This window comes from Ostrea edulis, chromosome 9 (assembly GCF_947568905.1).
Source record: "Ostrea edulis chromosome 9, xbOstEdul1.1, whole genome shotgun sequence".
NCBI lineage: Eukaryota > Metazoa > Mollusca > Bivalvia > Ostreida > Ostreidae > Ostrea > Ostrea edulis.
The window spans coordinates 29,410,840-29,437,263 of NC_079172.1; the positions used below are offsets into that span (position 1 = coordinate 29,410,840).

Below are 26,424 nucleotides of genomic sequence, written 5' to 3' on the forward strand. Positions count from 1 at the left end.
ATATTACATCAAGTAATGTCTCGTGTTATGTACATTGTCTAAGCTCATACTACTAGTATTACTGTATATTATGTGTGAACTATATGAAACCATATTGCACATATGCACTCATTATAAACATGACATATTGATCTAGTACCAATGCACCGTCCCGTGGTATCTTTTGCATTACAGTGGAGTTAATCATATGTACTTTACTACCTTTACTATTATTACATGTAGAGTTGTTATGTACATGTATATATATAGACATCTATATATGTATATTTTTTCCCCTGTGTGTATTTCTGACTGTTTTGCATTAGGATACACGGTGGTACTTACATATAATACAAATAAGTATTATCATGTTCAAATGTCTCATGTATGAACATTGCTCATACTAATAGTGCAGATTTTACTCTTGTTTTGTTTTGTTTTTCTTTTTATCGTCATTGCACATTGAAATGTTAACAATCATGTATGCTGTATGCCCGAGAGGGCCCTAATTTGGAAATAAATCATATTCTATTCTATATACTCCTGTTATTTGCAACGCTCTACGAGAAAATCGGGGATTTTACTGTGGAGCGTTGCCTGCAACGTCCTGATGTTAGATGCTATATACCATATACGATTACTATCGATTAGTGATCGATTACTGATCTGATCGATTAGTCATGTCTGGTATATAATAGCATGATGGTGATATTTTAATTTCGTAAATAATATTGATATTAATTAGGGCACATGTTTTGTTAAAATGTTGATATAGACATGTACATATGAAAGAGAAACAAATGAATTGAAAGAGAAATGGTAATTTATAACGGAATAATTAAGCCGCATGAAGCATACGATATATTGTTCATAAATCTCTATATTTTATGCAATTTATTCATAGAAAATTTTTCTTGTCAGTTTAATCTTTTATATATGTCAACCCGATGTATATTTTGGTATCGTAATGTACTCGGGATTTTAGTACCCCAAAACCTATCTAAATATAGAAAAAGATTACTCGACAAAACACACGGAAGTCAAACCGGTTGATACTGGTTATGTTCGTATGCCATACGTTAGTAAACAAAGTGCCTAAGAACACAAAAAATCATTCGCCCTACGTCAGAGTTCTATATTTAATCAACTTCATTAGCGAAATATATCCCAAAAGTTTAAAATCGGTCAAGTTTAATATATAGTCAATTACAAATTTTAAATACAGTGTTTACATATAGAATTTGAGATGTGTAGATTGTAGCAACGAACTTAAGAACTATGTTTTACGCTTCCTATATATTAATACGCTATGCATTCGTATATAACCTGGTGTCGCCAATTTTGAGTGCGCAGAAGGATTTTTTTTGGAAGGAGAGGGCTGTGCCGGTTTAGGGAGTGTGTGTGTCTATTGTCTTGAAGGGGTTTACGGGCTTCTTCAGATAAGTAACTCGTCTTTTAAGTGTCGTGGTACATTGTTGAGTTTCTAAGATTCATTTAAGTAATTCTGTTCTTGCTACAATGGAAAATATCGGCTGAATTGAGGTTTTCAAGATGGCGGGCTTCATTTCAAGTGACGTAAATATGGCTGACGTAGTGGATATTTTTAAATTAGGACTTCAGCTTCATGAATTTGTTTTTGTTTTGCGAATATTTTATTTAATTTAATAAATTGCTGATTTTTTAAAGAGGTTTTGTGATGTGTTAGTAATGGGTTGAATGGTCTGAAATGCACGGCTGCTCCGTATGGGGCAGCCATTAAACTTTTCATTGCCATGCTAATTTTTTCAGTGAACATAGACATATAAAGAACGGAGAAAATTCCTGTTGGTGGTTTAAAGCAAGTATGCTCAAAGTACGAGTATGTTGATTGTTACCGTTCACGTGGTAATTGCAAATTTGCATGAGGAAGGCCACATTGTCTTTAATCACAATATTAAGTATAAAAGCTTCTGCTGAAAGTTTCCATATTTGGTAAAAGCCAAATTTGTTCTTTATACTTGTGTTCGAAAATGCCTTAAAGGTACATTTTCAGAAATGAATGTCAACCAAGAGCTGATGAAATAACAGACTGAAGATCAGCTAGGACAGGCAAGCAAATAAGTAAAACAAATGTTGCATAAATGAATATTTAGGGGGAAAAAGGCAGACTACGTATTGCTGTATTTGGCTGTAACGTCATAGCTTTAAATTTTGAAAAATACTATCGTGTCCTTCCAATTTCTTTGCTATGCTTTCCTAATGAGCAAGTTTCAGATACTTCTCTATGAACGTCAGAAGTCCAAAGCATGAAGTAAAAGTATCAAAAGGAGTGGTACAGAAATGCAAAACAAAACGAGACCGAAAAGAAATTCTATTGCAAATGATTTCAAGTTATGTAAAAACCGGTATGTATGTGAAACATTTCCAGGATAGAAAGTTATCCGAAGCGTGCGCCAAGGTATATACTAAATGAATGCAAGCAAAAAGTGATCCGTGACTAAGAGGAAAAATTGTAAAGGTATTGTGGTATCTTAAAAAAAAATAATGCTCGGAGAAACCTGAAAAGAAATGTAAGTTGAGCAACTGTCAAAAAAAATAAATGGTGAATTGATGTGTTGCGAAGAGTTCAAATATAAATAACAGGTCAGTAAATGCACACAAAGGGCGTTCTAAATAAGACAAATGATTTTTAAAGAGAAAGATGGACATGGTGATTCAAGTAGCCATGATGCAAGCCCTTATAATGTAAGTTGCGTTTTGTGTACATTGTGAGGTGTAGGAAATGTATTTAAGGAGGATGAATTTCGTGATGATGAAAGATTGTGAAGTGTGGTAAAATTTGTATCTTAATTGATTCAATATTAAGGACACATGTTTCGGTTAACTTTCTGTTAGAAATTCAGGAAAATGTTTTGGCAATAGGATTGCTAATTCAAAATTGGAATGAAAATTGCAGATAATTGGTTTTAACAAGAGTAACTTTCCTGAGTAGAGAAAACTTAGATAATGCTTCAATTTTGGGGTGAGGGTGTTAATATTTTAGAGAATTCATCTGGTGTCAAGTGTTGACACTAATTGGAAATTAATTAGCTGGGGGGGGGGGGGTGTAGGAAAGGGATATGTTTTTATTGTATTCTAGGTGTTCTTAAAAGTGAAGTAAGAAGCTTGGTGATGTGAAACAGATGAAGTGTAAATGTTTAGAATGCTAATGAATTGCGGTGACTAAACGCAAGATGCCTAGAAGAGGTGCCCATTACTATTGAAGGTTTACCATGATTTAATTAAGCAGTCGCTGACTTGCTGTTTCGAACGTGTTATTTTGCCAGAGTGTGGTAAGCAAATCTGAATTGTGCTCTTGAGATAAAAATTTGGGGGGGGGGGGGGGGGGGGGAAAGTTCAATACATAACAAGTCCTTTTCAGGAGTCTTCGTCGAAAAGTTGCTGGAAAAGCGAAAAAAGAAGTGCTCAAGATGTGATGATCATTTGATCCGAGATACGTAATTATGTTGGATTAATTTGCTAAACTCTTAGATCTTGAACATGTAATTTCCTCATTTGACTTTAAAATAACAGAAAATAGAATGAAAAATCTACTTAAAAATGGGAATATATGACATCACTAAAATTGCATTTGTCTTTGAATTTGGGAGAGCAGGTTGAAATGAAGGGGGGAGGGATAGTTTTGATAAATTTTAGTTTCAGTATTGTCGGAACTTGCTGTTTTCCAACAAATGAGTGTTGCCATTCACACATCAGAAAGTGGAGTTATTTTAGGAGTGCTCTTGCCTACAAAGTGCATGTAATTTAACTGATGGTGGAATTGGAATTTGATTGTCCTAACCGTGAGTGAAGTCCACCCATAGTATAAATTTTTTCCCTTAAATTGTGCAAGGAAATATTTGGTTGCTTTAAATATCTTGTTTATTAAAAAATATCAATTACTTGAGTGACAATCATTGGATGCATTGGTAGAGAGGGTAGTGCTAATCAGCTTATTTCAGGCACATCTGGTCCACAAATGAAGACCAAAACTGAATTCATCCAATGGATAGTAATAGAATCCTTGTCTACATTGACCCATTTAAGTGACCGAAAGTTTGGAAAGTGACTTGTATGCATAAAGATTGGTATGGTGTTTGCTACTTGTCTAAATGTTCCTTCATATGTCCTTTTTTTATTTAAAATTATTTGTTAAGAAATTTTATTGAAGTTGATACTTTTGTAGTTGACTGTTTCTTGTTTGACCACTCTTAAATTTGAAAATTGCATTCGAGGGGGTTGGAGAAATATTTTTGCAGCTCCTATACCCCAGCCTACAACCTTGACTATTGAAATCTGATGCTGCTGTAAAACCATGCTTCAAGCTGGTGTGTATGCCCAGTGTTCCTGTCGTGTTTTGGGTCCAAAAGTAAAAGCATTGAAAGCTTTCTCCCTACCGTTGGTGGTCTGTTTGCTGGTAGGCTATTGTATTTTTTCTCTGTATATGATGATTTTGTAATTCTTGTATATTTTGCTTCTTTTCATGAGCCCATTTTGAAAATCAGAAATGTATGAATAATTTAACATTATGCATATATTATCAAGAATGATTCAATTTGTAAACTGGGGATTTTCAAAATTGTTATCATTTTGAACTTGTTGACATGTATATTTTGCATGGTTGGGGTGGGCGTGTAAAATTTAACGGAGTTGTGTTTCAGATTTGTAACACTTGAGATTGAACCATGTGCCTGTAAATTGATTTGATTGATGCTTCTACTTCTGGTAAAAAAAACTTTTTATTGTGGTTTATAATTACATTTGCATCACGAAGTATTTGTTGAACTTCATTAAAAAATATTTTTCAGATATGTTAAGTGCATTATCTCCTTTCCTTTGTTCACTTATCTTTATAAAGATTCAAATGTGATAAGTCATGTTGTTTGGGTGTGTGCAAATGCAGTTTTTTAGGCTTCCAGTAGAAAGTGTTTGTTTTTTTTTGACTATACAAGAAAGTTATCCCAAGAAAGGTATCTGCATTTCTCTTCTGACTTAATGGAACTGCTGCAATTTGAAAAGGCTGCGTAAGTTACCCACTTGTTTCGTTGTTGTTTTTCATTTGTGAAAACTTAAGATAACAGAAAATAGAATGAAAAATCTACTTTAAAATGGGAATATATGACATCACTAAAATTGTCTTTGAATTTGGGAGAGCAGGTTGAAATGAAGTGTGGGGAGGGATAGTTTTGATAAATTTTAGTTTCAGTATTGTCGAAACTTGCTGTTTTCCAACAAACGAGTGTTGCCATTCACACATCAGAAAGTGGAGTTATTTTAGGAGTCCTCTTGTCTACAAAGTGCATGTAATTTAACTGATGGTGGAATTGGAATTTGATTGTCCTAACCGTGAGTGAAGTCCACCCATAGTATAAATTTTATCCCTTAAATTGTGCAAGGAAACATTTGGTTGCTTTAAATATCTTGTTTATTAAAAAATATCAATTACTTGAGTGACAATCATTGGATGCATGGGGAGAGGGTAGTGCTAATCGGCTTATTTCAGGCACATCTGGTCCACAAATGAAGACCAAAACTGAATTCATCCAATGGAAAGTAGTAGAATCCTTGTTTACATTGACCCATTTAAGTGACCGAAAGTTTGGAAAGTGACTTGTATGCATAAAGATTGGTATGGTGTTTGCTACTTGTCTAAATGTACCTTCAAATGTCCTTTTTTATTTAAAATAATTTATTTGTTAAGAAATATTATTGAGTTGATACTGTTGTAGTTGACTGTTTCTTGTTTGACCACTCTTAAATTTGAAAATTACATACGAGGGGGTTGGAGAAATATTTTTGCAGCTCCTATATCCCAGCCTACAACCTTGACTATTGAAATCTGATGCTGCTGTAATACCATGCTTCAAGCTGGTGTGTATGCCCAGTGTTCCTGTCATGTGTTGGGTCCAAAAGTAAAAGCGTTGAAAGCTCTTTCTCCCTACCATTGGTGGTCTGCTTGCTGGTAGGCTATTGTATTTTTTCTCTGTATATGATGATTTTGTAATTCTTGTATCTTGTATATTTTGCTTCTTTTCATGAGCCCATTTTGAAAATCAGAAATGTATGAATAATTTAACATTATGCATATATTATCAAGAATGATTCAATTTGTAAACTGGGGATTTTCAAAATTGTTATCATTTTGAACTTGTTGACATGTATATTTTGCATGGTTGGGGTGGGCGTGTAAAATTTAACGGAGTTGTGTTTCAGATTTGTAACGCTTGAGATTGAACCATGTGCCTGTAAATTGATTTGATTGATGCTTCTACTTGCTCCTGGTAAAAAAAACCTTTTTATTGTGGTTTATAATTACATTTACATCACAAAGTATTTGTTGAACTTCATTAAAAAATATTTTTCAGATATGTTAGGTGCATTATCTCCTTTCCTTTGTTCACTTATCTTTTTAAAGATTCAAATGTGATAAGACATGTTGTTTGGGTGTGTGCAAATGCAGTTTTTTAGGCTTCCAGTAGAAAGTGTTTTTTTGTGACTATACAAGAAAGTTATCCCAAGAAAGGTATCTGCATTTCTCTTCTGACCTAATGGAACTGCTGCAATTTGAAAAGGCTGCGTAAGTTAACCACTTGTTTCGTTGTTGTTTTTCATTTGTGAAAACTTCAAAAGTATTTTAGTGATGACTTGTGTGTACACTATATTTTTGACAATTGATGTTGGAAGTTACATGTTGGGGTGGGAAATGTACAAGTTTTTCAGTATGCCTTGTTGACATCTTTGGATCTTGTCAAGCGACACTTTTGATTGCCTTGGTTGCACAGTAGAATATCCTGATTGTGTTGTGTAATCGACTATTGAAGAATTCCGAAAGTATGATAAAAGTGTTGGTAAATGGAATTTTGATGCAACGCTCTAGTGTAAGCTGCGCTTTCTTATTTACAAGTTTTAGATGATTCTTTCTCCCCCCAACTGTTTAATGTAGCGTTCAATTGTTCATGTACTACTGCATACTATATTATGTAAGATGGAATTAACAGTATTGACCTTTTGACCTGCAAATGAATAAACATGTAGCTAGATCTATAGCTTTTATTATAATTAGAAGAAATACAATGCATTCTTAACAGTTCTGAAGTATTCGAATTTGTTTCTTTATATATTCACTGGTGTTGTTTCGCATTGATTTAAATTTGCTATACTGTTCAATACTTGCATGACCTTTTACATGTACATAGTACACTTGATTTTAGCTTAACATGAATGGGGGGAAGGTTTTTGCTAACTTGTTTTGCATTAACAGGTCGCCACCGACTTCTTTTTCAATTCCTGCTGATTTTTCTAAAGACCCAAACATACAGGTGCTTCGTCTATTCCTGACAACCACCCTGAAATAGCAGTAGTGCAAGTTTTTGTTTTACAGTTTTCTTTCTAATATTGCTAGCATCACTTCAGCTTAATATCTTCATATGTAGATGTATAAATTGTTGATAAGCACTCTATAACCTGAGGGAATATTAATTAAGTTTAGGTAGGGCAATTTTGAAGGCTCCTTTTCAGATATGGCATTTTTAATTGGATCCCATGACTGATGAAATCAAATACCCAAGCACTCAGCAAGCTGCATCTCTAATATGGATTTAACTTGAACGGTATTGACAGCTTTCGTCATTTGAGTATGAAGGGAGGGGTGGGCACTTGAAGAAGTCTGCCAAGTTTCAGAGTTTGAAGAGTTCATGACTTTTGGTGATCCTTTTTTATGACCAATCTCTTGAAGTGCGACAGTCCTCATGTAGAGGTTTGACCGAAAATCCTGTATGGCAAGTGTTTTATACAAAATGAGTCTATAATTTTGTTAATTGAGAATCCATTTCTGATTTGAACAATTGTATATATGTCAACATTAAAGGGGGGGGGGGGGGGGGGGGTAAAATCTTAAACGATATCTGAGTTTTCAGAGTCCAAGTCTTTCCTTCCGGAAAACGGTGAATCCAGCATAAATTCCATCTGAAAGCAAATTCTTTGTGCAAGCACAGAAGGGGTCGCCAATTCCCACAATAGGATTCTTGAGTGTTCCAGTTTACATGGAATTTTGTTTGAAGATTGACGGTTACCTTCAGGTTTCCAAATCGGCAAGTTACACATTTCCATTTCACAAAAGGATAACTGCTACCTAAAATATACAATAAGGTGATAAGAAATGTGGATAAAGGGGGAGGGGGGGACACTTAACTGTGTTCATGAAGTTTCAGATCTAAGGTTTGGCGAGACGTAGAAGAATTCTGCAAAAAAAAGTTAATAGGACCAGTGAAGTATACCAGTAATGGTTCCTCCAATCTACAGCTTTGAAAAGCCACCAACTCCATCGTGGGACTGTCCCAGATTGATTTTTCAGTGGTATTGTTAAAAGTTGAGAAAATGACTACAGCAAGAATGAATTTATTTAGGCCATGTGTTTTCCATTTAGAAGATCAATGTACATTATATGTACTGTTGTAATGGGGGGAGGGGAATATTGTAAATAATTACTGACTTTCAGAGTCCAGCTCAAGACCTTAAACAGTGGAACCACCAGCCCAGAATTCAAACATTACAGCAGCTTTCAATTTGAAGGATTCAAATTCTAGATTAGCAGAGATCAAAGAGAAAACCTCAGATAGGATTGTTGAAGTGGAATTTATCAAGAATTTTGCGGAAGAGAAGATATTTCCTTAATAGCAGTTTGTCTTCCATAACATTTTCCTGTAGGGATATGTAGAAAAATTGATTTCTTTTCATCCTCGAATGTATTTGCATGCAGTCAACTGAATTGTATTTGGGGGAGGGGAAAATCAAACCATGCCTCAGTAGTTTCAGAATTTGTGCAAGACCTTGAGATCCTGCAGAAGTTCCTGTGTTGGATAATGTTGCAAATCCTTAGATCTATAGGATTAATGGAGTACTTTAAATCGATTTTTCCCAAGGACGTGCCAATGAATTTAAGCTTTTCAAGTAAGAGATTCCCGGTTCTGCATTTTCCATGTCATCAGAATGGTAAAGTGATTGGTTATGTATTAAATGGTGGGAGGGTGAATTTTAACAACTAATGAAGTTTTCAGGGTCCAGCCCTTTGCAGTACTCGAGTCTTCAAAATAGTGAAAGCAGTCCCAAGTTCCATCAGCTCAGTTTCGAAAGACGGGATTCAGAAGCTTAACTTTTTGCAAGCAATTTTGAAAGAAAGCAATTTTTTTAAGAAGAGCATTTAAAACATGAGATATAGGGCAAGTAAAATCTATTGCATCGAGTTAAAGTATTTTATGTAATTGTAGACCTTTTGGGGGGGAGGGGGGAATCTAATGCATGTCCATTAAGTTTCAGAAATTCAAGCTTGAAACAATCCAAAAGAATTTGGCAAAAGTTTGGACACGGACCTGTTGAAAAATTTCAAAGATCTGATCATTGGTGTTCTCCTTGAGTGAATTTTCAGTAGAAAGGATTTTGAACCAATTCCATTTTCTTTCCAATGGAAGTCGAAGATTGCATGATGTGCTACTTCATAGGGAAAAACTTAAACTTGCAAAGTTTTGTATCCAGCTTTGATTTTAAGATGGGGATTGTATAAGGCTTGAGGTGACGAATGCTGTCCAAGATTCATGAAAGAATGATCCACATGCAAGTGCACTATTTCCTAACCAGCGTTAAGATGTTTACCATTTGTAGGGAATTTTGAAAAGAAAGACGGGATTACTGAAGGGCAAGTTATTTTAAGTTAGAAAGGATTTGTTGATGCGCTTCACTTGAACTTTGATTGGGGGGAGGGAACTTGATACCCAACATTTCACAAGTTTCAGATTGAAGTTTTGCAAGACCCTATAGGATCCAGCCAAAGTCCTGTGCTGCATATTCAATTTACCAATGAGTGTTCTAAATCCATTTTCAGTAGGATTCTTGAAAACTTGGAAGATGAATTAAATTGCTGCAAGTAAGAGATTCCCAGTTTTTTCCATGTCATCAGAATTGCAGTGAGATTTGTGTTATGGGGGAGGGGGAATCTTACAACTTTTATAAAGTTTTCAGGGTCCAGCTCTTTGCCGTACTTCAAAATAGTGAAAGCAGTCCAAGTTCCATCATTAAGCAAAGCAACTGCCAAACGTAATCTCACAACTGAGGGGGAATTTTAAACATGTACATTAGGTGATGCAATTAAGAAATTTCTACAGGTGTGAAAAATCCAAAGATGGGTCATTGAAGTGCACTGCGGGATCCAGTAAGAAAACTTAAAGACGTGTGATTTTTCAAATAGAAGATTTTCTTTGGTTGTTTTTTTTACCCGAAGGCAAAAATTGCATGTCGTACAATGGACGGAAAGGAAAATATTTTCATGTATTGTAGAAGTTTAGCCTCATTTTGAAAATGATGAATCCCATCCAAGTTACAGCATTAAAAGCATCTTCCTTAATGCAGAAACACTTTAAAAGAAAATTTAGATCAACAAGAAAACTGCAGTACATTAGGATTGTAGAAGTATTTATTTGACCGAGACATTTTAAAAGAAAAATCTAAAGATTGTCAGTGTTTCCATATTAAAAGTTGTCCATGATGCTAGATTTAAGATGCAACACTTCACAGGATCTGTATTTTCAGCTTTGATATTGAAACAGGAAACCTTGGACTTTAATCTTGATGTAGGGGGCTTGTGGACCTAACCATGTCTGTCAAGTTTCAGAATTTAGGTATGACAGTCAGTAAATAAAGCAGTGTTGAAAGAAAGCCCAGTAGTGGATTTCTGCAGAGCTCAACAGTAAGAAGAACATTTGATGTTGAAGTAGGGAGTGTTCCATTTTATTTTTCAGAAATGAATGCTTGTCGAGATTCAATTTGTAATGAAGGGGGGAGAGATGTGCTATTTTTACTAAGTTTCAGAATTTATGCTAGTGCTACCCGAAAACAGAATCCAGTCCAAGTTCCAGCTTGCGCGTCACAACTAAAGCTGATGTTGACATGGAAACTTTTGATGTAGGATTTTTGAAGGGCTCCAAATTGCAGATTGAAATTTAAAGCATCAAATATTCAATTGGCAAGTTCACTACAATACGTTTCTCAGGTATTTAAATGTAACAATCTTCATTGTGTGTGGCGTAGCATAGGAAATAAATAAATTATCTGTAAACTTGAAATTCTGAAGGGGTAGGGGATACCTAACAATGCCTATCAAGTTTCAGAGTTTATAGGTTACTGAGGAAGTAAAGAGTCGAGCTCGGGTTGGAGAAAGCAAGTACAGTGCTGTAGACCAGCTGCGATGATCAAATGAAATCATTGGAGAGTTCCAATTCATAAGATTAGTAGGATTCTTTTCTTTAACTTTTTGAATTGACAGCAAGTTGCCAAATTTTTCATGGAAGTGTAAAGGTGAAAAAAGGGAAAATATCAGCTGATACAAATTCTGATGCTAAACATACTGCTTGGGTGTGAAAAATTTATATGTGCTTGGGAGAAGATTGTGCATTAATGTTTCAGATAAGAATTCCGAGTACCATGATAAATCCCTGCTAATGCAGCTTTGTAAAGAAATGCTGTGTTGCCTCCTTACTAAAGTCCATTTTAAAGAATTTAACGAGAGAAAAAATGCCGACCAATATCCTTGCTGGATTTACATTGAGTGAATGATGGTAGTAAATTTTACTTGCAGAAAGATATGTATCTAAAAGCATACACATCATAAAGAATTTTGATATTGCTATTGCATATTGTTGCCATTTGAAGATTAAAGTTTTTGCAGGGTATACATTCAATTTTGAAGAGTAAATATGAAAATCGACGTGGATTGTTGTCCAAAAACCTGTTTGCTTCCTTGCAGGTTTTCATTGGATTAATTCTTTGGAGAAATTTCTTTTATAAAATGGATTTCTATAGGATTGCTGAATTTGGATAAGATTCGTGGATGCCAGTGTTGTGCCATTGTGTAATGAAATCGAGTAGGAACTACTACTTGCTATGCAAATAAACATCTTCAACATGAAAATTCCATCAATAGAGAATCTATGCAGTTTTGCCAGAATGAATAGGCATTGGAAGGGGGGGGGTAATATCTGCAGTATTTTCAGGAAAACTGGTAGAAGAAAAAAAATTCTTGATTTGAAGAAGGGCCGTTTTTCTTGAATCATCAAAGGAGTAAACCATGCAATAATCCATCCAGTAAGAAAATCACCCATCTTAATGTGCTTTAGTCATAAATTTTTTAATGTTAAATTATGTTAGTTGAAACTTTTTAACAAGTATTGTACTGTGTTAAATTATCTGCATAGCTGCTTTGTTCTTTGTGTATAGGGGGTTGGGGCTCTTTTTACCTATAGGATGAAGTGATGGAAAGGTGCATATAAGAGATGCTTATCAGTGTTATGCCTTGCAGTCGGTGCACAATTTGTATTTTGAAAAAAAGGAAGGTATTTCTTGCTACCCATTTTTATATTGTGTATGATTCTGTACCATAGTAGGCTTTAGATTTGAAATAACGCAGATTTTCTGCAAAGTATTGTTTTTTATACTTCACCTTGTTTGTTGATCAAAGATGTGGAAGCTTTATAGCAATATCACAGATGTAGAGTTTTACTTTTATTTGTAGAGAAGGCTATCTATTGGAAGCATGCACCATTTCATGTAAATTATAGAAAACTTGGGATATATTGAATATAACTGATGGTGAAGTGTGGTAATTTGCATGCCATAAATTTGATTTTCATAGTTTCATATAATCTGCTATTGTAACCAAGACTTGCTGTGTTGGCATTTCAAACTTCCTCAATTGTCACGAAATTGGTTCTTTCCTAGTTGTCGCAATTTTCTGGCAGCAACACTATTTTAATTATGTTAATATTGCCTATCTGCATACTATGCAATAATCCAAGATTTGTGTGAAGTAGCAAGTTATCCTAGCTATTGTAACTTTAATTCAACATGTACTTGGTTGGGTTTTGTTTTCTCCTCTTATGTACCAGTGTGAAGATGATTGATTTGGCATGAGAAGAAAATTAGCAGCTATTAGCAGACACTAAATAACCTTCCCTGCCTCAATGTGGTATTCTTTGTGATATTTAATATGCTGTGTAATTTTTATTGTGTGTTTCTTTTTGTTGTATATACCAAGTAATGTTTATATATGAAAATTAGCAGTGGTTAATGGTCACTAAGTAACCCTCACTGCCTTCATGTGGTATTCCATTTCTTTTGTATACTAAATTTTCAGTAATATTTCTGCGCACATCCTAAGGTGTAATTTCTTTGTCGTGTTGATGCATAGCCAAAATATTTGTAACCCCTACTAAAATGTGTTTCTAAGTATTAAGTGTAGTAGTTACCACTTGGACATCTAGATAATGTTGAAGCATGAAAGTTATTTAATTTTGTCCTTTCTTTACATGCTAATTGTATGCAGCACTAGCTCTGGACTTGGGGCTTTCTGAAAGTGGCACTGTGTGGATGATATAGTCTGCTATCTTTACCCCTACGATGTAATTAACATTTAACACATTTTTTGTGTTCAGTTTAATGTAGTCTACTAGACTTGCATATAACTTATTTTTTATCAAAATTGAATCGTAAACAGTTTGAGGTAAAAGCGAGTCATACATTACACTTATCTATGCATTTAAGCTTAATACTATCAATGGTAAACAAAATTTTTGTTGGCAGTTCTTGTTGAATTGTCCTGTGATCAGTTGAACACGGGTTTGTGTTTTTGTTTGTTATTTTAACAGGTTTTCTCTGCTTTGGCATCTGTAAGTTAATTTACATGTATATCATACAGGGTCATTCAAGTTTGTAATGTGTAGCATGGTGATTCAAGTAGCCATGTTGGTCTTAAAACAGCATTTATGTTCCTGGTTACTGCCCGTTATCATAACATTGTGTAATGGTCATTAATTGGATTATTTCTCTCTGCTTTAAAACTAATTTAGTTTCTCTTGATTGCTCTGTTCACTGTATATTATGTTGTGTGGTATGTAGACCTGTGGAAAGGTCTAGGTTTTCTGTTTGCAGATTATGGCGTATGAAGGGGAACAAGGATAGTATATGTGCCTGGCAAGATAAATATGTATACTAGATAAGCATGATGTGGCCCTTCTAAATTGGCATGGTCAGAAAGTGAGAAAACACTTGCCGACAGCTGGTCAGAGCAATGGGAAAATCTCACCTCCCCCTCCTCTCTACATGAGGGGAGTTAGGGTTGGGTGGCCGGCTCGCAGCTAACAGCTGACCACTATTTGGTGTGCCTTAATTGTCAATCTAAATTTTGTGATTAATTCTATAAAAAATTTGGGTGATTTGTAAATAATTTTATGAGTGTTTTATGAAATGAAACTCTAGATCTGATGTTGTAATGATGAAGAGATTTTCGCGCAATTAAAATTTCCAAAATCTTGAATACATTGTAAATTCCATCTAGGATAAGTGATTTATTCTTAATAATCCAAATATTAAATTGTTATGATAAATAACATTAATTTAGGATTAAAGAATTAGTTACAACTGTCAAAATGGTAATAAAAAATATTTTGGTGAATAAAAAACAAGTTTTTAAATTGGAAGTGTATATTGTGAAACTTGGAAAGATTTGAAAAATAAAATGAAATTAAAATGTTTTTATGTAGTTGGTTTTCTGTATTGCTGCATGCAACCATGGTTCACGTCTTTTTTCAAGGATGTTGCCTTTCATATCACATTTAAATGTGCGACATTTTCACGATTAGAAACTTAAAATGCCCATTTAATGAAATATGAAAGTTGCCTTGATTACAGAAGGTTGAGTCTTGGTTGCATGAATATTGAAAGTGTTTTCAGATTCTCTCCATGGATATGGGTATTTAATTATCGTACTGAACTGACCAAATGGCCATTTTGAAGTGCATGTACTTGTATGTCTAGGAAACTGATTTAGTGAAGACATTGAGTGATCTTGTAGATCCTACAGTAACAAGGCCATAGGGTTCAAGGGTTAGGATTAAAGATTTTCTATTGGATGATCAATGATTTTGAAGAATTTCACTTTTTCAGTGGATTTTGGTCAGCCTGCTAAAACTTGAAGCCAGAATTGGATCTGGTTTTTCTGCACCCAATCTAGGTCTGAATACAGGTGCCCTTAGAGGGAGGTTGTGACAAGATGTCGGTGCAATATCTATGATAAAAGTCCATAACAACATTTGCTCTACTTTTAGTTTTAAAAAAGGTCATGGTGCACCATATTAAGTTGAAATGTGAACTGATAATATATTTGAGAAAGTGGTTGTGACAAAATTTAGAACAATACCTGTAAACCATATTGGGAAAAAAATCTGGTAAACTGTGACCTACTTCTACCCCTAAGGTAGGTCATAGTGCACCAATCCAGCTGAAATGCTAACTCCACTTTTAATTCCTCCAAGAGGAAGTCTGAAGAAATATGGCAATATCTTTATCCGTGTTTGGAAGGAAAAAAAAAGCCTGGAAAACTTTGACATATTTTGAGACCTGAAGTAGGTGAAGGATGGACCAATCCAGCTGAGATTGATGTTTTCCGCCACTCTCAACAATTTTTCAGTTATCTGGTGGCGCCCAGTTTTTATTGGTGGTAGAGAGAACCCAGATACATTGTGCCCGGGAAGAGACCACTGACCCTCTGCAAGTAAACTGGGAAACTTCCTCACTTGCCAGCGTGAGCGGGATTCGAACCCGCACCAAGCAGAGGTGAGGCCTGTGTGATTTTGAGGGCGATGCTCTAACCACTCGGCCACGGAGGCCCCTCAATCCACACGGGCTTAGCCCCTGTGTCTCAATCCAGCTGAAATGGAAACTGAACTCCAAGAGGAAGCCTTTGACTAAAGAAGATGGGTGACTTTATCGAGCCGACGAACTCGCAAAGTAAATATCAAATTTAAAATTGAAGCTCTCTTGAAAAAGAAACATTTGCATTCTATAGTTAAAGCAATCAATCCATAGTTTCCAGAAATGCTCTTTCGATGTGCCCATTTCAAATGAAAAAATCCTATTCAAATGCAAAAAACTCGCAAAATAACAGTAAATTTGACTTTCCCAAGCAGATTTTCATATGGAATCGGCGAAGATTGATTAAAAAATGTTAGTACATGTTCAGGTGTAATATGTTTTGTAAGTATGGAGACTTGACCCACTCTGAAAAAAACTTGACTTTCTTGTGTAAAACTTTTGTCATATTATCAAGAAAGTTTACATGTCCACGACGGGTGACTTTAGATAGCTTGAAATTCAAAAATTAATCATGGGATGAATAGCCAAGGTTGTATAGGGGCCGTCTCAATAAGTTTTGGGACAGACTTGGATTGCATATCTGGTTCGAATTCCAATTTCTCTCCTATCTATTTTTTTCTTGTGAATTATTAGACTTCCCACAATTATTTGTCTCTGGCATTTTATGCTAAGTTTTACTCCTAGCATGCAATCTTGCAACAATCAAAAAGTTGCTCAAAGGCACAGTACAAAAACAAAGCAAATCAAGTGTGTGACTTCAAAGAAGAAAATTTAATTAAAATCATCATTCACAGGCAATATCATGTATATCAGACATTAAACGGCTTTTAACGCTCACATAATCACACTGGTGCCTGGAGTACCTAAGGTACCAAATGACACTGCATACATGCTTACAACATCCAACAGTACGTGCTCCACATTTCCATTAACAAATTAACTGATGCGAGTGAGAAACCTCGCGTTTTGTGATGTAAATTAAATGTGGAATAGCGTTTTCTGTATGGTGCGCAGTATTAATGCTTTGATTTGGATTCAGTTTTTATCCAACAAATGTTTTTGAACAGCATTTAAAACCTACTGGTACTAGTATACCGAATATAATAAAGGCATCAGTTCTCGCCTCTTTTGGTACAACTCTGAGGCCAATTTTACAGTTACAGAACACAAATTTGTTAGATTTCCCAGCAAATACAAATGGGACAGAAACAATATGATCCATATATTTGGGGTTTTTTAAATTCTAAATATTTTGGACAGCGTTTTGGTATGATACTGTATTTATTGTAACTACGGGTACCATCAATGCAGATTTTAAACTCACGATTTGCAACCGGTGCCCAATCATGAATACAGGCTTATTGTTCACCAAGTTCACCCATCTTTCAGGACAATGCCTATATATCCATAATGAAAAAAAAGCCTGGAAAACTGTTTGATCTACTTTTAATCTTAAATAATGTAGGTCACGGACGGACTGGCCAATCCAGCTGAAATGCAATCTGAACTCGTATTCCTCTTGGAGAAAGCTTAAAAATTTCAGGGCAACATCTGTATCTGTAACCAAAAAAAGTCTGGAAAACTGTTTGACCTACTTTTTAAGTTGGCCAAACCAGTTGAAATGCAAAGTATATTCCTCTTGGAGGAAGTTAATGTGTAAATTTCAGGGCAACATCTGTATCTGTAACAAAAAAGTCTGGAAAACTGACCTACTTTTTAAGTAGGCCAATCCAGCTGAAATGCAGAGTCACTCTCGCACTTCTTGAGGGAAAAATTGTGACAAAATTTCAAAGTTGTACATGCATCCGTTACAGAAAAAAGTCCGGAAAACATGACCTTGGACGGACAGACAGAAGCACGGATAGTGCCATATCATAATCCTAATAGCGGATGTATAAAAATCACTGTGAATGGATGGAGCTTTCGTATTTCACATAAATGTGTGCTTTCTTTGTGACAAGACCTTTTCGTACCAAAATTTTTACATAGGCCATGATATTTTGATTGGATTGTAATAGGGCTTTCATATTCCACATTTGTATTCCTTTAAAAGTAACTGATCATTCTTCTCCATATCAATTCCTTGTGATGAGTTTCACAGATGCATCTTATTTGCAATATCAAAACATTTACAAATAGGTAATAATAACTCAGTTAAGAGTTTGAAAGGTCATTTACTGAATGGCATGGAAACCCCAATTGTGCTCAAATACAAATAAATTGGTATGTTTATAATCTGAAATTTCCCCTTAAAGTCCCTGAAGTCGTGGTTTAGGGTTAAGATCAAAAGATCGATGTCAGATAAAAATCTAAATTCAAATAGTTAAGGGGAGGGGGAGTAAAATCTCCCTCAAGTTTTTGTCATCCGACATCGATTACGCTTCAGTGGAAAAAAGAAGCGACTGGTAAAAGCCACATAATAATAATACTAATAGATTTAATGTACACTTTTATCTATGAATAAAGAGTAGAAAAGGTATACAGAGTGTTATTTTTACTCGTATGTTTTTAATCAATTAGTTTCAACATTCATCATATTTATTTGGGGGGGGGGGGGGGGTGTATTGGTGAAAACTATGTGAATTAAGTTTTCTAGATCTCACCCCCTAATTGATCAATTTGTTTCATAATCAACAACATATGCAGTATATTGTACAAGATTTAATATACAGATGAATAACTTAAAATGGAGAGTAACAGATATCATCAATTTCGTCAGTAAAGTCAGTTATACAAATCGATCTCCTCTTTGAAATATATCATAGTGAACACCATAGATAAAAAGTAACTTTATCACTTGCTCTAAAAATATTGTCAATGTCATTTAGGGCATATAACTTAAAGGGGCATTAGCTGTCATTTTGTTGCCAAAAATTTAATTCAATGAAAATTGCCCGATTTATATATTTCAGTAACAACACCAGAATTTAATGATTTCAAACACTTTTTACCCTCAAAATGGGCACATGAATATGTGATGTGGTGATTGAATAGTTATTGTCTTGCTAGACAATACTTTCTTATATATTTCTTAACACTAAAAGTGGTTATCTTAAGTAATTTTACTAGGTTTAATTCTCTTCTTTTTGTACAAAATAAATGTTTTTATTATAGTCATTAATATACCGGGTATACATGTATTCCCATGCCATTGAGATATTTTGAAGAAAAACAAGGTTAAATTGCCATTACTTTCACAGCTACTGGCACTTTAAAACTGCTAGGAATGAAATTGATATGAGCTGCCAAGTTTGTCTTTGCTTGTAATTAAAAGCAAATGAGATTTAGCAAGTCATCTGGGCATCCATCATTCTCTGCTCAATCTACTTATAACTATGAAGCATCTTTAATTTTTTAATCAGATTCTAGAACATTTTTGGAAGCAGATTCGAAGTTGCTTTGTTTACGGTCCTCTTCGACATCTTCATCGCCTACAAATTCATCATATTCATCATTTTCTTCATCATCGTTCACATCACTCATTTCTTCTGCTTCTGTCAACAAATTCAAATCAGGCTCTGCATCTTGGATGAGAATCTCGTTGCATTTCTCATTGGTGGAGTTCATCACTCGACTGACCATCTTCCTTACGTGGCGATTCATGTGGCGCTTTAAGACAAAACCCCGCCCAAACCTCCGTCCACAGATCTGACAGGGAAACGGCTTAATTTTCTGATGCGTCTCCAAATGGTGATACAGCGAGCTCTTGTCAGTGAAGCTTTTCCCACACTCCTCACAAGAAAATGGACGCTCTCCACTGTGGATTCGGAGGTGCACGGTCAGTGCACCTTTCTGTCCAAATGCCTTTCCACACACGCTACACACAAATTCTCTGACTCCCTCGTGTACTGTCTTCATGTGTCGGACTAGATTGCAGCTCCACCTAAAGGCCACACCACATACAGCACACTGATGGTCCCGTTCATTGGTGTGGATTTTCCTGTGAGCCCACAGATTTCTCGAGTCACAGAATGCCTTGTCACACATATCACATTTGAAAATCCTCTCACCTGAATGGGTTCTTAGGTGAGTTTTCATAGCAGCAATCAGGTAGAAAGCTTTCCCACACACCTATTAAAGTGTAAAGTTATAAAAACAGTCTCTATGCAAATTTCATTTAACATCAGAATTTAGAAAAAAAAAGTTTCACTGCAAATGCAACCTTCAGTTAACATATACAGTACCATAAAACATGGTTATTGGTGAAGCTCCAGGGCCAGCAAAAAACATTTAGTTTTAACCAAACTTCATTATATCCAAGAATATTTTGGTTATTTTCCTCTCATAGGAGAATATTCACTGATCGAATCTTTTTTCTTATATTTCTTTTGAAATTGACATTGCTCTCATCAGACAATGAATACATGTTTGTTGTGAACTAGTTTTTTTTAAAATACCACCTGCCTGTGTGATCATTACCAAATATGGAGCGTCGTCAATTTCAAAGGGTGTATATGCTGTTCCATTTAAAGTAACAAATGGGTCAATGATATATTTTGGTACTTAAATTTAGTTGATATTTTCAAAAAATACATAATGAATTATGAAACAATAAACTGTTTTTCTTTGTTGTTTTATTGTGTGATGAAGGTAGCAAGCATTGCAGAAAAATTTGCATATAAACCTGCTAACGCGGATTTAATATGAATTTTTGCTGCAATGTTTGCTACCTTCAACACTCGATTGATGTTTTCCGCCACACTCAACAATTTTTCAGTTATAAGGTGGTGCCCAGTTTTTATTGGTGGAAGAGAGAACCCAGTTACAATGTACTTGGGAAGAGACCACCGACCTTCCGAAAGTAAACTGGGAAACTTTCTCACTTACCGGCGTGAGCGAGATTTGAACCCACGCCGACAGAGGTGAGAGGCCATGTGATTTTGAGCATGATACTTGGCCACGGAGGCCCTTCAACACTCGATAAAACAACAAAGATCTAAAACATTTTAATGTTTGAATATATATCAAGCATGAATTTGTTTGCTATACAAGCGTGTTTCACTGTATTACAAAATAGCCTTGGAGCCTGTGAATCGATAATTTCTAAACAGTCTACAAATTCATCAGATCAAAATCTCGTTGTATACCTCACACTTGTATGGTCTTTCTTCATCATTCAAGTGAATCCGGGAATGTTTCCTCATGTCGTACGTACTGGCAAATAACTTCCCGCATGTCTCGCAGGAGAAAGGTCGCTCTGAGCTGTGACGTTTTACATGCTTTCTCATTGTACTGGGGTCACGGAAGGCCATTCCACACACTTTGCAACAGTAAGGCTTTTCTCCTGTCAAAAGATTTCTAATAAAGTAATCATTAAGTCATACATGCAAGACATTTGACCCCTTTGTAGTTTCATCCATGTGTTACAACTTAAATTCACATGTAATCAAAACCCTATTTGATTGGTTCATTTGACTTTATATATCATATCAACTTAAGTTGCCATTAAGTCGCGCCATATATGACGCCCTTACAATGGTATCCCAATACGTTTGGCTCCTGTTTCCATTTTGAGTAGCTTTACAATATTGTTCCAAGTCCTATAAAATTCATACATGTATTAAATTTACTTTGATAATCATTTATCAAATAAAAAAAAAATGTTCTTCTGAATTGAATTCAGTTTATAATACGTACACTGCTCCAACTTACTTTAATTACATGTATATCGCATAAATTACTTTCATTCCTTAAACATGTTAAAGGATATCGGAATCGGTTAAGTGTCTAATAGTATGACGCAAAACAGTTTACTCTGAAATTTATAGTCAGCAAATATATATATGTATTACATATGTTCATTATTTATTATAAACTCCATTCTTTCTCATGCAGCTTTGAGAAAATCTTAAGGATTTCATCTCCACATACCTTACTTTAAATAGCATGACAGAAAAACACAAGCATTTACTATATCATTAATAAACAAGAGATGTTTGTAAAACACATATGCCCCCCCATGGTGCAAATTTGAAAAGGGTTATACACACACACATCATTTAATTGAGAGTAGTATCATCAATTCAAAATATTGAGCAGACAATATCTTCCTATGTCAAGAGTGGATTGACCATGTGACCTAAAAATCAATAGGGGTCATCAACTCCTGAAGATGTACCAGTGTACCAAGTTTGATGTCTGTCAAGCAAAGGGTTCTCAAGATATTGAACGGACAGTATATTCCTATGTCCAATTTGACCCTTGACTTTTGACCATGTGACCTTAAAATAATTAGTAGTCATCTTCTCCTGAAGATGTACCAGTGTACCAAGTTTGATGTCTGTCAAGCAAAGGGTTCTCAAGATATTGAGCGGACAGTATATTCCTATGTACAGTTTAACCCTTGACCTTTGACCACGCGACCTCAAAATCAATAGTTGTCATCTTCTCCTGAAGATGTACCAGTGTACCAAGTTTAAAGTCTGTCAAGCAAAGGGTTCTCAAGATATGGAGCTGACAGTATATTCCAATGTCCAGTTTGACCCTTGAACTTTGACCATGTGATCTGAAAATCAATAGGGGTCGTCTTCTCCTGAAGACGTACCAGTGTACCACGTTTGATGTCTGTCAAGCAAAGGGTTCTCAAGATATTGAACGGACAGTATATTCCTATGTCCAGTTTGACCCTTGACCTTTGACCATGTGATCTCAAAATCATTAGTGGTCGTCTTCTCCTGAAGTCGTGGTCGTCTTCTCCTGAAGTCGTACCAGTGTACCAAGTTTGATGTCTGTCAAGAAAAAGGTTCTCAAGATACTGAGCAGACAGTATATTCCCATGTCAAGTTTGACCCTTCACCTTTGACCATGTGACCTCAAAATCATTAGGGGTCATCTTCTCTTAAAGATGTACCAGTGTATCAAGTTTGATGTCTGTCAACCAAGTTTGATGTCTCTCAAGCAAAGGGTTCTCAAGATATTGAGCGGACATTATATTCCTATGTCCAGAGTAGATTGACCCTTGACCTTTGACCTTTTGACCTGAAAAACAATAGGGATCCTCTTCTACTCATAACTAACCCACATATGAAATATCATTATCATCAAGTGAATGGTTCTCAAGATATTGAGCGGACAACACATGGTCTACAGACCGACAGGTGCAAAACAATATGCCCCCTCTTTTTCAAAGGGGGGCATAAAAATGAATTTCAGAGGTGCAAGGACATCACAAAAAAGCCCAAATAAGGTAGGCAGGTACAGTTGAAGTTTGGTATCCCAACCACTGATATCTCGAATATTATGGATATGTTGAAGTGATTCAGAAGTCCCAACCACTTACTCTCTAAGTGTTTTACCCTTGATATCTCAAATCCTCGGATATCTCCAACTTTTTTCTCGGTCCCATCGAGTTCAAGATAATGAAGCTTTACTGTATGTAAAATTAAACCAGGTTATTATCCGAGATGAATTACTGTCAGTGTTTAAAGGATAATTTAACAAATCCAATTTCCCCCCCCTTAGTATGCATGCATTCAGTCAAGGAAAATGAAATTTTACAATCCTGATAATTTAAGTTCTTTCTAAAATAAAAAATCAACACCTTGATTTAAAAATGTGTCGAATACCTGTATGGATTGTTTTGTGTCTCTTTAAAGTGATTTTCTCTGCGAACGACTTTCCACACTCATCACAAGTAAGTGCCAGCTCCTTATTATGAATGCGATTGTGTCTTTTCAATGACTCGTAGAGTTCATAGGCGTTACTGCAGAAGGAACATTTAAAGGCTTTTTTGTCATCATGTTCGTATCTCATATGAGATGCATAACTCCGCCTGGAGTCAAACGTTGCCTGGCAATGACAGCAGGTGTACATGTCTGAAATTCCGTGCACTTCCTGTATGTGATCTTTCATCTCGCTCTGCCAGAATTTTTCATAGCAATGATCGCACGTCACTTTTCCTCCACACTTCTTGGAGTTAGCAGAAGGAACCTCCGTGTCCTCACTTGATGAATTGCTCTTTGATTTTGTTTGCGACTCCCTGAAGCAGACGGTGCTGTGATCTTGACATTTCTTTACGTGGAGAAGGTAGGCATTGCTGTTGCTGAAGTCTTCTCCACAGAGATCACAGTGGTCATCCACCTCTTCCACAATTATTCGCCTTGGCTGGTTTTTTCGCCGGGATTTTCTGGTCTCCATGATGTCCAGATTTGAGCTGCATTGTTCTAATATTCCGTCCTGCTGTGGATGATGGCTTTCAGATGGTCCACTGAAATCTATTGTTACTGCAGTGTCTTCCATCTCGATATTGTGTTCCTTCGTCGATTCATTGATGTCCATCCACTGTAAACTACCGATTCATCTGGAGATCCCCTCTGAAAAACACAAATTTAGTTTTCATTTTCATTATTTCTATAAAAATTTTGTTTGCAGCCAATGTCATTAATTCTGGTAGTATCTCAGAAAGAGATCATATTGGTACGTGTATTTCAGTATGACATACATGTATACATAAAAACTATTATAATAGCAATAAGAATCTTTTGCACCAGGAGGGGTTTCAACACATCTCTTTGGGAGGGGGGGGGGTTCTATGTATGACAGTATTACTTAAGTTAATTGACCTAAAAAGTCAGTATCAAAATATATGAGCTTGCATTATTAAGAATGAATGCCAGATTTCACAAGGTACATGTAACAACCCCCCCCCCCACCCACCCCTCCTATTTTGTTTGCCTTGGTGTGAACAAACACCCAAAAATAGTTCGAAATGTAGTAAAAGGAATTCAAAACTCCCACATAAGAATCATAATCAAAACTCCCAAAATATGTGAATCATACAAAACATGTGAATCATTTAGAACTCCTATAACACAAGTGAATCACTCAAAACTCCCACAACACATGTGAATCATTCAAAACTCCCACAAGTGAATCACTCAAAACTCCCACATGTGAGCTCGAAATAAAGGACACCACAGAGTCGTCCATTTCTGCTTCATACTTAGATATTTTATTGAAAGTAGACATTAACGGCAAACTAACAACTCAACTGTATGACAAACGGGATGATTTCAGCTTCTCCATCGTCAACTTCCCACATTTATGTAGCAATATTCCATTATCACCTGCATATGGTGTTTATATATCTCAACTGATTCGATATGCAAGAGCTTGTTCTGGGTATAGTAAGTTTTTAAATCGAGGTAAGCTACTGACAAACAAGTTGATGGTACAGGGATTTCAACAGTCTCGATTGAAGTCAGCATTTCGCAAATTCTATGGTCGTTATAACGATCTAGTTCGTCAATACAACCTCGCATTGGGTCAAATGCTGTCTGACGTGTTTCATACCGATTGTTAAGCCGTTCTTGGCACACTGATTTGACTGCGGATAACTCCGTTTACCTGATCAGGATATGGGGCTCACGGCGGGTGTGACCGGTCAACAGGGGATGCTTACTCCTCCTAGGCACCTGATCCCACCTCTGGTGTGTCCAGGGGTCCGTGTTTGCCCAAGTATCTATTTTGTATTGCTTGTAGGAGTTATGGGATTGATCACTGTTCGTTATCTTCACCTTGCATTCAAAATTCCCACAACACATGTGAATCACTCAAAAACTCCCAGATGTGAATCACTCAAAACTCCCACAAGATGTGAATCATACAAAACTCCCACAACAAGTGAATCATTCAAAACCCCCACAAGTGAATCATTCAAAACTCCCACAACAAATGAATAATTCAAACCCCCCACAAGTGAATCATTCAAAACTCCCACAAGATGTGAATCATTCAAAACTCCCACAACAAGTGAATCATTCAAAACTCCCACAACAAATGAATAATTCAAAACCCCCACAAGTGAATCATTCAAAACTCCCACAAGTGAATCACTCAAAACTCCCACATGTGAATCATTCAAAACTCCCACAACAAGTGAATCATTCAAAACCCCCACAAGTGAATCATTCAAAACTCCCACAACAAATGAATAATTCAAAAGCCCACAAGTGAATAATTCAAAACCCCCACAAGTGAATCATTCAAAACTCCCATAACACAAGTAAATCACTCAAAACTCCCACAACAAGTGAATCATTCAAAACCCTCACAAGTGAATCATTCAAAACTCCCACATGTGAATCATTCAAAACTCCCACATGTGAATCATTCAAAACTCCCACAACACATGTGAATCATTCAAAACTCCCACAACAAGTGAATCATTCAAAACCCCCACAAGTGAATCATTCAAAACCCCCACAAGTGAATCATTCAAAACTCCCACAACAAATGAATAATTCAAAACCCCCACAAGTGAATCATTCAAAACTCCCACAAGATGTGAATCATTCAAAACTCCCACAACAAGTAAATCACTCAAAACTCCCACAACAAATGAATCATCCAAAACTCCCACAAGATGTGAATCACTCAAAACTCCCACAACAAGTGAATCACTCAAAACTCCCACAACAAATGAATCATCCAAAACTCCCACAAGATGTGAATCACTCAAAACTCCCACAACAAGTGAATCATTCAAAACTCCCACAACAAGTGAATCATTCAAAAACTCCCATAACATGTGAATCACTCAAAAACTCCCAGATGTGAATCACTCAAAACTCCCACAAGATGTGAATCATTCAAAACTCCCACAACAAGTGAATCATTCAAAACCCCCACAAGTGAATCATTCAAAACTTCCACAACAAATGAGTCATTCAAAACTCCCACAACAAGTGAATCATTCAAAACTCCCACAAGATGTGAATCATTCAAAACTCC

At 35.8% G+C, this 26,424-nt stretch overlaps 1 protein-coding gene across 5 annotated transcripts in view; it reads right to left on the bottom strand.

The window, feature by feature from the left end:
* Positions 1-1,326: 1,326 nt before the first annotated feature.
* LOC125658967 (zinc finger protein OZF-like) overlaps positions 1,327-26,424 on the bottom strand; it is a 31,385-nt gene continuing 6,287 nt past the window's right edge. For all 5 annotated transcript variants that reach the window (XM_048890440.2, XM_048890442.2, XM_048890441.2 and 2 more), the window contains 3 exons: positions 23,259-24,005; positions 20,781-20,977; positions 1,327-19,764 (listed from right to left, as the gene is read on the bottom strand). In XM_048890440.2, the coding sequence (XP_048746397.1) occupies positions 19,048-19,764; positions 20,781-20,977; positions 23,259-23,970 (1,626 nt within the window). In that variant the 5' untranslated portion in view covers positions 23,971-24,005 and the 3' untranslated portion in view covers positions 1,327-19,047. The remainder of the gene's footprint in view (positions 19,765-20,780; positions 20,978-23,258; positions 24,006-26,424) is intronic.